The sequence below is a fragment of the Sus scrofa genome, chromosome 6 (genome assembly GCF_054392235.1).
Source record: "Sus scrofa isolate SSC_HxYL_T2T_F1_AM1 chromosome 6, Sscrofa_HxYL_maternal_Yorkshire_Landrace_v2.0, whole genome shotgun sequence".
In the NCBI taxonomy this organism is placed as follows: Eukaryota; Metazoa; Chordata; class Mammalia; order Artiodactyla; family Suidae; genus Sus; species Sus scrofa.
Window position 1 is genome coordinate 170,967,423 of NC_139388.1, and position 12,438 is coordinate 170,979,860.

The 12,438-nt window shown below is 47.6% G+C and overlaps 1 protein-coding gene and 1 non-coding gene across 10 annotated transcripts in view; one reads left to right on the plus strand and one right to left on the minus strand.

The window, feature by feature from the left end:
- Positions 1-1,788: 1,788 nt before the first annotated feature.
- Positions 1,789-12,438, minus strand: part of ARMH1 (armadillo like helical domain containing 1) — a 59,075-nt gene continuing 48,425 nt past the window's right edge. For 5 of the 9 annotated variants that reach the window (XM_084965349.1, XM_084965348.1, XM_084965354.1 and 2 more), the window contains 5 exons: positions 12,256-12,385; positions 12,082-12,159; positions 11,722-11,803; positions 4,602-4,676; positions 1,789-4,499 (listed from right to left, as the gene is read on the minus strand). In XM_084965349.1, the coding sequence (XP_084821475.1) occupies positions 4,444-4,499; positions 4,602-4,676; positions 11,722-11,803; positions 12,082-12,159; positions 12,256-12,385 (421 nt within the window). In that variant the 3' untranslated portion in view covers positions 1,789-4,443. Of the gene's footprint in view, positions 4,500-4,601; positions 4,677-11,329; positions 11,650-11,721; positions 11,804-12,081; positions 12,160-12,255; positions 12,386-12,438 lie in introns of those variants that run through there. The other 4 variants (XM_013988905.3, XM_084965352.1, XM_084965351.1 and 1 more) reach the window with 2 other exon arrangements.
- Positions 7,535-7,650, plus strand: LOC146403022 (U5 spliceosomal RNA). The gene has a single exon (XR_014808703.1). It is a non-coding gene; the product is annotated as a U5 spliceosomal RNA (small nuclear RNA).

Genomic DNA, 12,438 nt, shown 5'->3' on the forward strand with positions numbered 1-12,438 from the left:
GGAGAAACAAAATGAATGACACCTTGAGAAGTAAATCAGGCACATTTAGAATGTAGGACACTTTATTTATTTAGTTTTATTTTGCTTTTTAGGGCTGCCCCCGCGGCATATGGAAAGACCAAGGCTAGGGGTCGAAGGAGCTACAGCTGCCAGCCTATGCCACAGCTCCCAGCACCGCCGGATCCTTAACCCACTGAGCGAGGCCAGGGATCGAACTTGTGTCGTCATGGATGCTGGTCAGATTCATTTCTGCTGAGCCAGGACAGGAACTCTGAAATGGAAGGTTTTTATAGGAAGGGGGGTAGAGCAAGGGAGCTATTAGCAAAAGAGAAGAAAGGATTATTTCTAGGCCAGGACATGTCCTTTCTGCCAGGGGAAGAGACTGGCAAGGATTTTATTACCCAGATTGCCTCTTCTTTCTCTGGGGAATGAAGAGGGCCCACGTGGCAGATGACCTCATTGGTGCTGACCAGAAAATTACAGACTGGTTGATTAAGGTTACATGTCTGATGCAGGTTGAAACTGCAGTAGGTTAGGTATTAAATCTAGAAATGGGGAGTTCCCGTCGTGGTGCAGTGGTTAACGAATCCGACTAGGAATCATGAGGTTGCGGGTTCGATCCCTGGCCTTGCTCAGTGGGTTAAGGATCCCATGTTGCTGTGGCTGTGGCATAGGCTGGTAGCTGTAGCTCCGATTAGACCCCTAGCCTGGGAACCTCCATATGCCATGGGTGTGGCCATAAAAAGACAAAAAATAAAATAAAATAAATAAGTATAATAAATATTCTCAAAAGAAAAGGGAGAATATTGTTAACCTAAGGTAGGAACAAACAAGAAGAATTAGTTGGCAATACTGGGAATGAAAAATTTAATTGTTGAAACCCTGCATGGCTTGAAAGCAGAATGGTTACAGCCAAATGGAAGGATGAGCAATGAGCTCAGGGTGAACAGTCACCCAAAAGGCATTAGGAAGGGACAAAGAAAACAGGGAAGACTGAAAAACAGATGAGCTCACTGTCTGTGACACACTGTTGGTGGCTAACCCCACAGCCCACTCCCAGCTCCCTTCTTCCTTCTGCCTCGGAGGCTAGAAAAGCTGAACGCGGGCTTTCCCAGACGCCCCAGCCCGCAGAGCTGGTCACGTGACACAACGAGATACAAGCAGGTTCTGGCCAACGAGATACAAGCAGGACTGTTCTGGGAGGCTCCTGAGCAGAAAATGTTCTTTTCCTTTTTTTTTTTTTTTTGTCTTTTTAGGGCCACACCTGCGGCATATGGAGGTTCCCAGGCTAGGAGTTGAACTGGAGCTGTAGCCACCGGCCTACACCACAGCCAAAGCTACGTCAGATCCGAGCCGCGTCTGCAGCCTTTACCACAGCTCAGGGCAACGCCAGATCCTTAACCCACTGAGCGAGGCCAGGGATCAAACCTGTGTCCTCCTGGATGCTCGTCAGGTTCGTTTCCACTGAGCCACCATGGGAACCCCTGTTGCGTTCTAAGAGAAGGGAATGCCATGAGAATCCTTTGCTTGTAATATTTCCTCCCCCTTTCTTGTCTTGGACATGGATGTTTTGTCTGGAGCCGTGACAGCAGTCTTGTGATCACGAGGTAGGTTGATAGTCATCAGATCAAAAAAATCCAGCATTGAGGACAACCAAGCACGAAGGCGGGATGACACCAGGAAGGTTCTTGGTGACTGAACACTTGAACTCGTGCCAGCAACCACCTACATTCAGACTCCTTGTTGTGTAAATAAAAACCATAATAAAGCAAAACAAAAGCCCACTTGTTTATTTAAGCCACTTTTATTCATGTTTTCTCTTACGAGCAACTGAAAATATTCCTAACTGATGCCTTGTGCAATAATTTGGAGAAGAGCTACAAAGTGGAGCTTCAAAAAACATAAGGAGGGGGGAGGCAGAAATCAGTGAAAAAGAGATTTTAAAAAAGAATTTTAGGAGTTCCCATTGTGGCTCAGTGGTAATGAATCTAACTAGTATCCATAAGGATGTGGTTTTGGTCCTTGGCCTTTCTCAGTGGATTAAGCATCCAGCATTGCCATGAGCTGCGGTGTAGGTCACAGATGCGGTTCAGATCCGGCATTGCTGTGGCTGTGGCTGTGGCCGGCAGATCCAGCTCCAATTTGACCCTAGCTCGGGAACCTCTATGTGCCACAAGTGCAGCAGCCCTAAAAAGCGAATAAATAAATAAATAAATAAAACTAGTTATTGGAGTTCCCTTGTGGCAAAGTGGGTTAAGGATCTGGCATTGTCACTGCTGCAACTTGAGTTGCTGCTGTGATGTGGATCTGATCCCTGGCCTGGGAACTTCCATATGCTCCGGGCACAGCCAAAATAACCCACAACGCCCCACCAAAAACTAGTTATTTAAAAGTCTTAGTGGTTCCCACTGTGGCAGAGTGTGTTAAGGATCCAGCATTGCCGCAACTGTGGCCTAGGTTGAAGATATGGCTTGGATTCAACCCCTGGCCTGGGAGCTTACATATGCTACAGGTGCATCTGAAAAAGGAAAAAAAAAGTTTTAATAGGGAGTTCTCTGGTGGTCTAGTGGTTAAGACTCAGCCTTTCACTGCTGTGGCTTATGTTCAATCCTTGGTTTGGAAACTGAGGTCCCATATCAAGATGTTGCAAGTCTCAGCCAAATAAATTAAAAATAATGTAAATTGTCCAACTGGCACAAGAAAAAATAAGTAAACTTGAATAGAGCAAGTTAGGCAATTGCTGTGAGCTGTGGTGCAGGTCACAGAGGCGGCTCGGATCTGGCGTTGCTGTGGCTGTGGTGTAGACCAGAAGCAACAGCTCCGATTAGACCCCTAGCCTGGGAACCTCCATATGCCACACATGCAGCCCTAAAAGGACAAAAGACAAAAACAAACAAACAAAAAAAGAAAAAGCCATGAGAATCAATACCAATATATAAATAAACTAAAAGAGTTCTGCAAGGTTGCTCTAAGTGGCATCATACGCATGAATATGCCTCTCCACTATCATTATCCAGCTGGCAGGTGTAATAGTAAAAGTAAGATACTATTCATAATAACAACAAAACTATAAAATACCTAGAAACCAGCCTTAAAAATGACCTTTATAGAGAGAGAGAAAAAAAAGTAGACTCTTAAGGACTTAAAGAGATCATTGAATGGAATAAAATATATATTAATGGATAGTAATGTGGTAAAGATGTTATTTCTCTCTAGATATATCCAACATTTGAATGCAATTTCCATCAAAATTCCAGCTGAATCTTTTAAGAAACTTCATAAAGTTATTTTAATATTTACGTGGAGAAATAAGGTTCACGAGTATCTGTATAAATAGGAGAATACAGAGTAAACAGAGAGGACATCGCCTGGGAGATTAAGAAGGCCCCGTTAGGAGTTCCCGTCGTGGTGCAGTGGTGAACGAATCCGACTAGGAACCATGAGGTTGCAGGTTCAATCCCGGTCCTTGCTCAGGGGGTTAAGAATCCGGCGTTGCCATGAGCTATGGTGTAGGTTACAGACAAGGCTCAGATCCCTCGTTGCTGTGGCTCTGTCGTAGGCCAGTGGCTACAGCTCCGATTAGACCCCTAGCCTGGGAACCTCCATATGCTATGGGTATGGCCCTAAAAAGACAAAAAACAAAAACAAAAAAACAGGGTGAGGAGTTCCCATTGTGGCTCAGTGGGTGAAGAACCTGACTAGTATCCAGGAGGATGTGGGTTTGATCCCTAGCCTTGCTTAGTGGGTTAAGAATCTGGCCTTGCTGTGAGCTATGGCATAGGTGTCAGATGTGGCTTGGATCTGGCGTTGCTGTGGCTGTGGTGTAGGCCGGCAGCTGCAGCTCTGATTTGACCCATAGCCTGGGAACTTCCATAAGCTGTTGGTGCAGCCCTAAAACACACACGCACACACACACAAAGTTGTGTTAATGATATTGTTCCATGCCTCTCATTTTTGTCATTAAACATATTTTTGATGCAATATGATTTCTAATACACTATTTCCAACTGTTGCATAAGAGTACATTTTACCAAAAAAATAAAGAATAAAAATAGAACTAATATTTGATCCAGCAATCCCACTCCTGGGCATCTATCCAGAGAAAACCATGACTCGAAAAAGACACATGTACTCCGATGTTCATTGCAGCACTATTTGCAACAGCCAAAACATGGAAACAACCTAAATGTCCATTGACAGAAGAGAGATCAAGAAGTGGTACATATGCACAATGGAATATTACTCAGCCATTAAAAAGAACAAAATACCAGCATTCTTAGCAACATGGATGGACCTAGAAACTACCATGCTAAGTGAAGTCAGCCATACAATGAGACAGCAACATCCAATGCTTTCACTGACATGTGGAATCTGAAAAACGGACAGACTGAACTTCTTCGCAGAACAGATGCTGACTCACAGACATTGAAAAACTTACGGTCTCTAGAGGAGACAGTTTGGGGGGTGGGGGGATGTGCTTGGGCTGTGGGATGGAAATCCTGTGAAATCAGATTGTTATGATCATTATACAACTACAGATGTGATAAATTCATTTGAGTAATAAAAAAATTAATTAAAAAAAAAACAAGAGTACATTTTACCTACTGCCCTTCCAGTAACAGATGTCAGGTTATCTCCAACGCAATGCGCACACCAAAAATGCTGCAGATAATGTGCTGTAAAATAAAATCAGGTCATTTCACATCATACAGAAAAAAATCTAGATCCTAGGAATTCAATTGCAAAAATTTTATTTATTTATTTCCTTTTTAGGGCCCCACCCTCAGCATTTGGAGGTTCCCAGGCTAGGAGCTACAGCTGCTGGCCACAGCCACAGCAACAAGGAATCTGAGCCATGTCTGGGACCTACACCACAGCTCACAGCAATGCCAGATCCTTAACCCACTGAGCGAGGCCAGGGATCGAACCCAAAACTTCATGGTTACTAGTCAGATTCGTTTCTGCTGCGTCCCGACGGGAACTCCTCAATTGTAAAAACTTTAAAATTTTTAGAAGAAAATACAAGAGTATATTTTTATAATGTCAGGATACGGAAAGATTTCTTAAAATCTAGAAAACTATAAAGTGAAAACCCATGAATTAAATATATTAAAACATCTAGGTGATAATAAGCAAATTAAAAAAACCCTGACAGACTATAGGAACTAATTTGCAATACATCTGAAGTATCAAAGGCTTAGTTTCCTGACTATAAAAGGTAAGAACCGCTACAAATAAATAAGCCAAAGACAAAAACAACTTAAAAATGGATAAAGGATCTGAACAGGCAGTTTTGGGAATGAGAAGCTGGAATTACTGACAAACATGAGAAGGTGCTCACATATTTTTCTTTTGATGTAATTTTTTTTTTTTTTTTTTTAACAGCCGCACCTGTGGCCTAAGGAATTTCCCAGGCCAGGGGTCGAATTGTAGCTCCAGCTGAGGCCTATGCTGCAGCCACGGCAACACCAGATCCGGGACACATCTGTGACCTGTGCTACACTTTGTGGCAACCCTGGGGCCTTGACCCACTGAGCGAGGCTGGGGATTGAACCCCCATCCTCACAGACACGATGTCAGGTTCTTAACCCGCTAAGCCACAACGGGAACTCCCAGACTTCTCTTGTCTTCTTGTAGCGGAATCGGATTCACACTTTCTGCCCTTGTCTCAAATTAATTTACATAGAGCAAGGCAGTGTTTACCACTAATTCTATTCCTTTCTTTTTTTTTTTTTTGGTCTTTTTAGGGCTGCACCTGTGGCATATGGAGGTTCCCAGGCTAGGGGGCGAATCGGAGCTGCTGGTCTACACCACAGCCACAGCACCTCGGGATCTGAGCCATGTCTGTGACCTACACCACAGCTCACGGCAACGCCAGATCCTTCACCCACGGATCGAGGCCAGGGACTGAACCCATATCCTCATGGATACTTGTCGGGTTCGTTACTGCTGAGCCACACAGGAACTCCTTTATTCCTGTTTTTGTTTTCACAAGGAAAAGGTCTAAGAAACCTTGAATGAATAGGAATCTCCTTGTGGTTCAGCAGGTTAAGGATCCAGCATCGTGACTGCTACAGCAAGGGCTCGATCCTTGGCCTGGGAACTTCTACATGTCATAGGTGTGACCAAAAAAAAAAAAAGTTTATGAAAAAATTTTTATTTATTTATTTTTCCATCTACAGCATGGGGACCAAGTTACACATACATGTATACATACTTTTTCCTCCCATTGTTGTGTTTGAAAAAATTAAAAAAAAATAGATGGGGACTGGAGAGATTTTTTAATAGTAGTGCCACTAGCTGTCCCTTTGCTGGACGTCCCAGGCATTGTGGTAATACTCAAACAATGGAATATTGCGCAGAAAATAAAATGGATGAACTGGAACTAGGTTTACAGATACCAACACAAATACATCTTGAAAATGCAGTTAATTTTAAAAAGGAAGTTACAGAAGGATGGATAAGGTATAAGATTTACACAAGTTTTACAAACACATGACTGATATTGTTGGGTGGAAGAACGGGTATCGCTGAACAAAGGGGGAGCAAATGGGATTGCGGAGGTACAGGTGCAGGCTTCAACTGTATACATAAGGATTTTGTTTTTTGGCATGTGGAAGTTCCTGGGTCAGGGACTGAACCCGAGCCACAGCACCAACCCAGGTCATTGCAGTGGCCACGCTGCATCATTAACTCTCTACACCACAACAAAACTGTTTTGTTTTTACAAGAGAATATCCACACTTTTTTTTTTTTTTTTTTTTGGCTGTGCCTATGGCATGCCGAAGTTCCCACGTTAGGGATCGAACCTGAACCACGGCAGTGACCCGACCCACAGAGGTGACAGTGCTGAGTCCCTAACTGCTAGACCACCATGAAACTCCCTACCCTACTTATATACACGACAATGCGGTTGGATCCTTGGATCCCTGGCCTTGTTCAGTGGGTTAAGGATCCTGCGTTGGCACAAGGTGTGGCATAGATGCAAGGTGTGGCATAGATGCAAGCTGTGGGGTAGGTCAGGATACAGTTCCATCTGGCGTGGCCGGGGCTACGGCTCCCATTCGACCCCTAGCCTGGGAACCTCCATATGCCATGGGTGCAGCCCTAAAAACAAAAAACAAAACAAAACAAAACCAAACCCTCCCCAAACCTCCTCCCTGCCCTCCGTCTTTCTGTCTGGACCCGGTCTCTACTTCCTGCCAATCTGGTTTCTGCTCTGCCCCCCGGTGGTGGCTCTAAACTCAGCAGGAAAACTAATGAACCAAGGTACTTCCAGAAACGGGAGGTCGGTGACTCAGCCTCATTTACATACCCAGAATGCATTGCACAAGGTTCTCTCCAATTTTTAAAGGCTGGCTTCTTCTTTTTCTTTTAGCCTTCCCCCTCCTCCTGCCGCTCCAGAAAATGATGATATTTTCACAGTATTGCCTGAGACAAAGGTAGAACTTACTAGGTCTTTGGGGACACACAGTTACCATTGCTGAATTAGGACTTACAGTTACCCGAGGACTGTGTGCTCGGAAAGGTGAGTATACTCTGGTTTCTCTTCAGATCGTATAAATCTTTCGCCTTTTACTAAAGATTTCCGTGGAGAGGAACAATTCTGAGTCTTTACCCAATTTTTTGAGGCCTTGCTTATGCGAGGCTTACTGAGAGTGTACAAAAAATAGACGAGTTTTTTACTGGTTTATAGGTAAACATTCCGTGGTGGGGATTTTGCGTCTGTTGTTTAAATGAATTTTACATGTAAATGCTTACGGGTAACACTTGCGCTGCGGAGATACTGTGCTTTTTCCTATTCAGTTATTGCATGAAACATTTCGAACTCTGGCGAGGGCGGCAGCACTGCTTTCCAGTCTGCTCTCGTTTTTGGAAGAACACGTGTGCGCGTGGCTTGGACGGTGTGGCCTAATCCTCCCGTAGTCAAAGGTCTTGGTGAAGCGATGCTGATGGGGTCGGAGAAGCACGCTGTCGTTTTACCCCCTAGTGACCACACGGGAGAGATTCAAGCAGGGACGGGCACACTTAGTCCCACAGGTTTAAATTTATGCTCACACGTTGGAGACGGCCAAGTGTAGACTGGCACTGCCTGCTGTGCGGGCCCAGGGCCTGGTGCACAGCCCTCAGTTGCCCAGTAGAGGTCTGCTACCTATGGAATATCTGGTTAATCTATTTTGTTTAGGCCTTGAAGTAAACTTTTAAAATTCAGGCCTGGACGTACCTGTTCACAAACATTTTTCAAGGTAGTACGACGTGAGCACCTCGGGCATAGCCCACCTCTCTGCGGCTCTGGTTCTAAGTGTTGCACTCGTGTGATTTGGCATTAAAAAAAAAAAAAATTGTAAAAAAGTTGAAGTACAGTTGGTTTCTTTTTCTATGACATATTTATACGTTTTTCACATATTTATACATATGAGGTAATTTAGCCTTAAAACTAGAACTATTAAAAATAGGGAAGTTCCCCTTGCGGCGCAGCGTAAATGAATCCGACTAATAGCCGTGAGGTTTCAGGTTCGATTTCTGGCCTTGCTCAGTGGGTTAAGGATCCGGCATTGCTGTGAGCTGTGGTGTAGGCCGGCGGCTACAACTCCAATTTCGACCCCTAGTCTGGGAACCTCCATATGCCGGACGTGCAGCCCTAGAAAACACACACACGCGAATACACACACACAAACCAAGGAAATCTTGGGAGTTTCCTTGGGGTGCAGTGGGTTAAGGATCTGTCCTTGTCACTGCAGCATCTCAGGTCAACTAATGTGGCATAGCTTTGATCCCTAGCCCTAGAACTTCTGCATGCCATGGGTGCAGCCCCCCCCCCCCAAAAAAAAGAAAAAGAAAATTGGAAAAAAAAACCCTAACCAACCAAGGAAATCCTCAGGGTTAGTTGTGATTTCCAATCTTTATGTGGATTGAGACAGCAAGTAATTGTTGTGAATTTGAACTTTAAGCATAGGAGTGACTGCTGTGGCCCGAAGGGATTGGCTGCATCTCTGGAGCACCGGGACGCAGGTTCCATCCCCAACCTGGCACAGTGAGTTAAGGATCTGGCCGTTGCCGCAGCTGCAGTGTGGGGTGCAACTGTGGCTTGGATCATATCCCTGGCGGAGGAACTCCATGTGCCAAGGGGCAACCAAAAAAGTGGGGGGAAAAGCTTATACTACATGATTGGAGCTCCCGCTGTGGTGTAAAGGGATTGGTGGTGTCTTGGGAGTGCTGGGAGTCGGGTTCAATAATACCCTGCCTGGCACAGTGGGTTTAAGGCTATGGCGTTGCCAGAAGTGCAGCTTAGGTTGAAACTGGGTCTCGGACCCGATACCTGGCCAGGAAGCACCATATGCCCGAGGAGCAGCCAAAAAATGAGATAAAAAAAAAAAAAAAAGCTTATACTACATGACAGTCAAATGCAATATACAGACCTTAACTGGACAAAACAAAACAAAAACAAAAACACACCAAAAAAGAAGGCAGGGAGGAAACAGAAGTTACATTTTTTTATACATTTGTGGAAATTTTAATATGTACTCTATTTTGTCTTTTTAGGGACGTGCCCATGACCTCTGGAAGTTTCCAGGCTAGGTATGGAATCAGAGCTGTATGTAGCCTCGGCCTACACCACAGCCAGAGCAATGCCAGATCTAAGCATTCCTGGGACATACACCACAGCTCACGGCAACTGGGGATCCTTAACCCGCTGAGTGAGGCCAGGGATTGAACCTGCGTCCTCATGGACTAGTCAGATTCATTTTTGCTGAGCCACGATGGGAACTCCTTAAAAGTTCTATTGTTATTAAACTATGATTACCTTAGATCAATAATTTCCAGATTTTTGGATTTTCCAATTATTAAAATTTCCAAAACATTTCTGGGCTACAATTAAAAAATCATAATTCTACAAAAAGGAAGGCCATTTCAAGACTAAAAACCAGTAAGAATGACTTGACACCAAAGAACAGGACACTTCTAGGAAATTTAGGAGTTCCTGCTGCGGCACATTGGGTTAAGAACCCCAGCAGTGGCTCTGGTTGCTACAGAGGTGTAGGTTTGATGCCTGGCACAGTAGGTTAAAGGATTACCGTTGCTGCAATGGCAGCATTGATTGGCTCAGATTCAATCCCTGGCCCCGGAACTTCCATAGACTAGGAGTGTGCCATACAAAAAAATCCACTTAGCTTTATGGAAAAGATACCACTATTTTGTTAAACTTTTCTCTCCACCCAAACAGAAGAAAGCTGAGCCCCCCCCGCAGGGGGCCAGAAAAATCTCAATTTGGGGAGTTCCTGTTGTGGCTCAGTGGGTTAAGAACCTGACACACACACACACACACACAAAGAACCTGACAGTGTCTGTGAGGATGCAGGATCAATCCCTGGCCTCACTCAGTGGGTTAAGGACCTGGTGTTGCTGTGAGCTGTGGTGTAGGTTGTGGGTTGCAGATGAGGCTCGGATCCTGAGCTGCTGTGGCTGTGGTGTAGGCCAGCATCTGTGCCTCTGATTTGACCCCTAGCCTGGGAACTTCCATATGCCTCAGGTGCAGCCATAAAAGAAAAAAAAAAAAAAAAAAAAAAAAAAAAATCCCAGTTGAGGGTACAGCTAGGCTGCCTTTGACCAGCAGTATCAGGGCTGGTTATGCCCTCTTGTGGTGTCCTGGAGAATGACCGCCATCTGATTTCATTTCCTCCGACTTGAAGGGACAGTTCCCTCACAACATCCAGTCCTGAGTATCAGGCATTGTTCCCGGCGTTTGGGATACTCAGTAATGAACACACACATCCCCGCCCCAGGAGAGCTTACGTTCAGGTGGGGAGACGAACAATAAACAATCCATAAATAAGCGCTAAGGCAAACACAGCAGAGTGGCAGGGGCTGGGGCTCAGAGTGTAGAGAATGGTAGTGAGAGATGTGACTTAGAAAAGAGTGAGCCTCAGGATTCCCTGGTGGCCTAGAGGTTGGGGATCTGGCATGGTCACTGCTGTGGCGCGGGTGCAATCGCTGGTCTGGGAAATTCTGCGAGCCACAGGTGCTGTGAGAAAAAACCACCACCACCACAAACTGGGTTGAAGAGGCGGGATTAGCAAACGAGAACGAAAGGAAGCAACCAGAAAGGCAGGAGGAAACCCAGGTGGGTGCGGGGTCCTGGAGGGGAGAGTGCAGGGCCGCGGGTGGAGCTGAGGGGAGGCCCCTCCTCGGGCTCCGCCTTTGAATCTTCCAGGAGGTTGGTGGCCCTTCCCTTCAGGCCAGCTTGCTTCCTGGGTGACCAGAAGCACCCCAGCCCAGCATCACAGCTCTCCTCCCATCTCTCTCTGGCCCTGCACACAGGGACACCAGATAGACAGCAAGACTGTTTATTGGCCTTCCCCAGCCAGCTCCCCCCCTCCCTCTCCCCCCCTCCCTCTCCCCCACGGGCCTGCAGACACCCAGGTTCCCATCGAGGGCCAAGTGCTGCGGCCCTGAGCTTGCCCCGCCCCCCCTTTCTGCCAGGCTTCCCTGGCACACAGCCTTGGCTCCCTGGCGGGCCTCGGGGCCTCTCTTACTCCTTCCCTTCCACGTCCTCCTTCTGGAAGTGTGGGACGGAGGCCGCCGCATCCTGATTACGCTGGCCAGAGCAGAAGCTCACGTTGCTGGGGGAGAGGCCGCTGAGGTACAGCGCTGCGGGCGGAGCTGAGCCTGAGTCTGGGAGCCGCGGCCCCCCTGCCCTGGCCCCCCTCGCTCCCCACTCACCTTTGGTAACGTTGACTTTGTTGGCCGCCAGGATGTCCGCCTGAATGCTGTCCATTTTCCTGTACAAGTCCTCCGCGTCGCTCTGAGGACACAAGCAAGGGGAACCCGGCTGGATGCCAGGGCCGCCTGGACGTGGAGCTGGGCGTGGGCAGGGGGAGACGGCCGGCGGGTCGCCTGACGGGAAGGGCAGGAAAGGGAACAGAACGACGCCAGGAGGAAAGGGCCGAGCCAAGGCAGTCCCTGCTGCCGCTGGCGCCCGGGTCTGATCTGTGCCTGGGGGGCGTAGCAGGGGACCATCGGCGGGGAGGGGAGGTGCGCAGGGCACCCTTGGGGGCGGGGGGGGGGAGCGGAAGCGCTTACCAGGAAGAGCCTGTAGAGTTCCTCCCCCATGGACCTGCGCACGTGCTCCTCCACCACCGGGAACAGCTGCACGAAGTACTGCGGCGGGTGGGCGCGGGCCGTGACTGCGGTGCCCCAGCGCGGTGCCCGCCGCGCCGCCCGCCGCGCCGCCCGCCGCCCCGCCGCCCAGCGCACCTCCAGCGTGAGGCTGGCCTGCCGCTGGCTGTTGCTGTGGTCCGTGTTGCCCATAGCGGCCAGCAGGCTGTGCACCACGCGCAGGTGCAGCATCTCCTCGGCCAGGCTGGTGTTGCGGCGCGCCAGGATCCTGGGCAGGGGTGGCATTCGGGCTGCGGAGACCCCGCGGGACCCTCCGCGGCC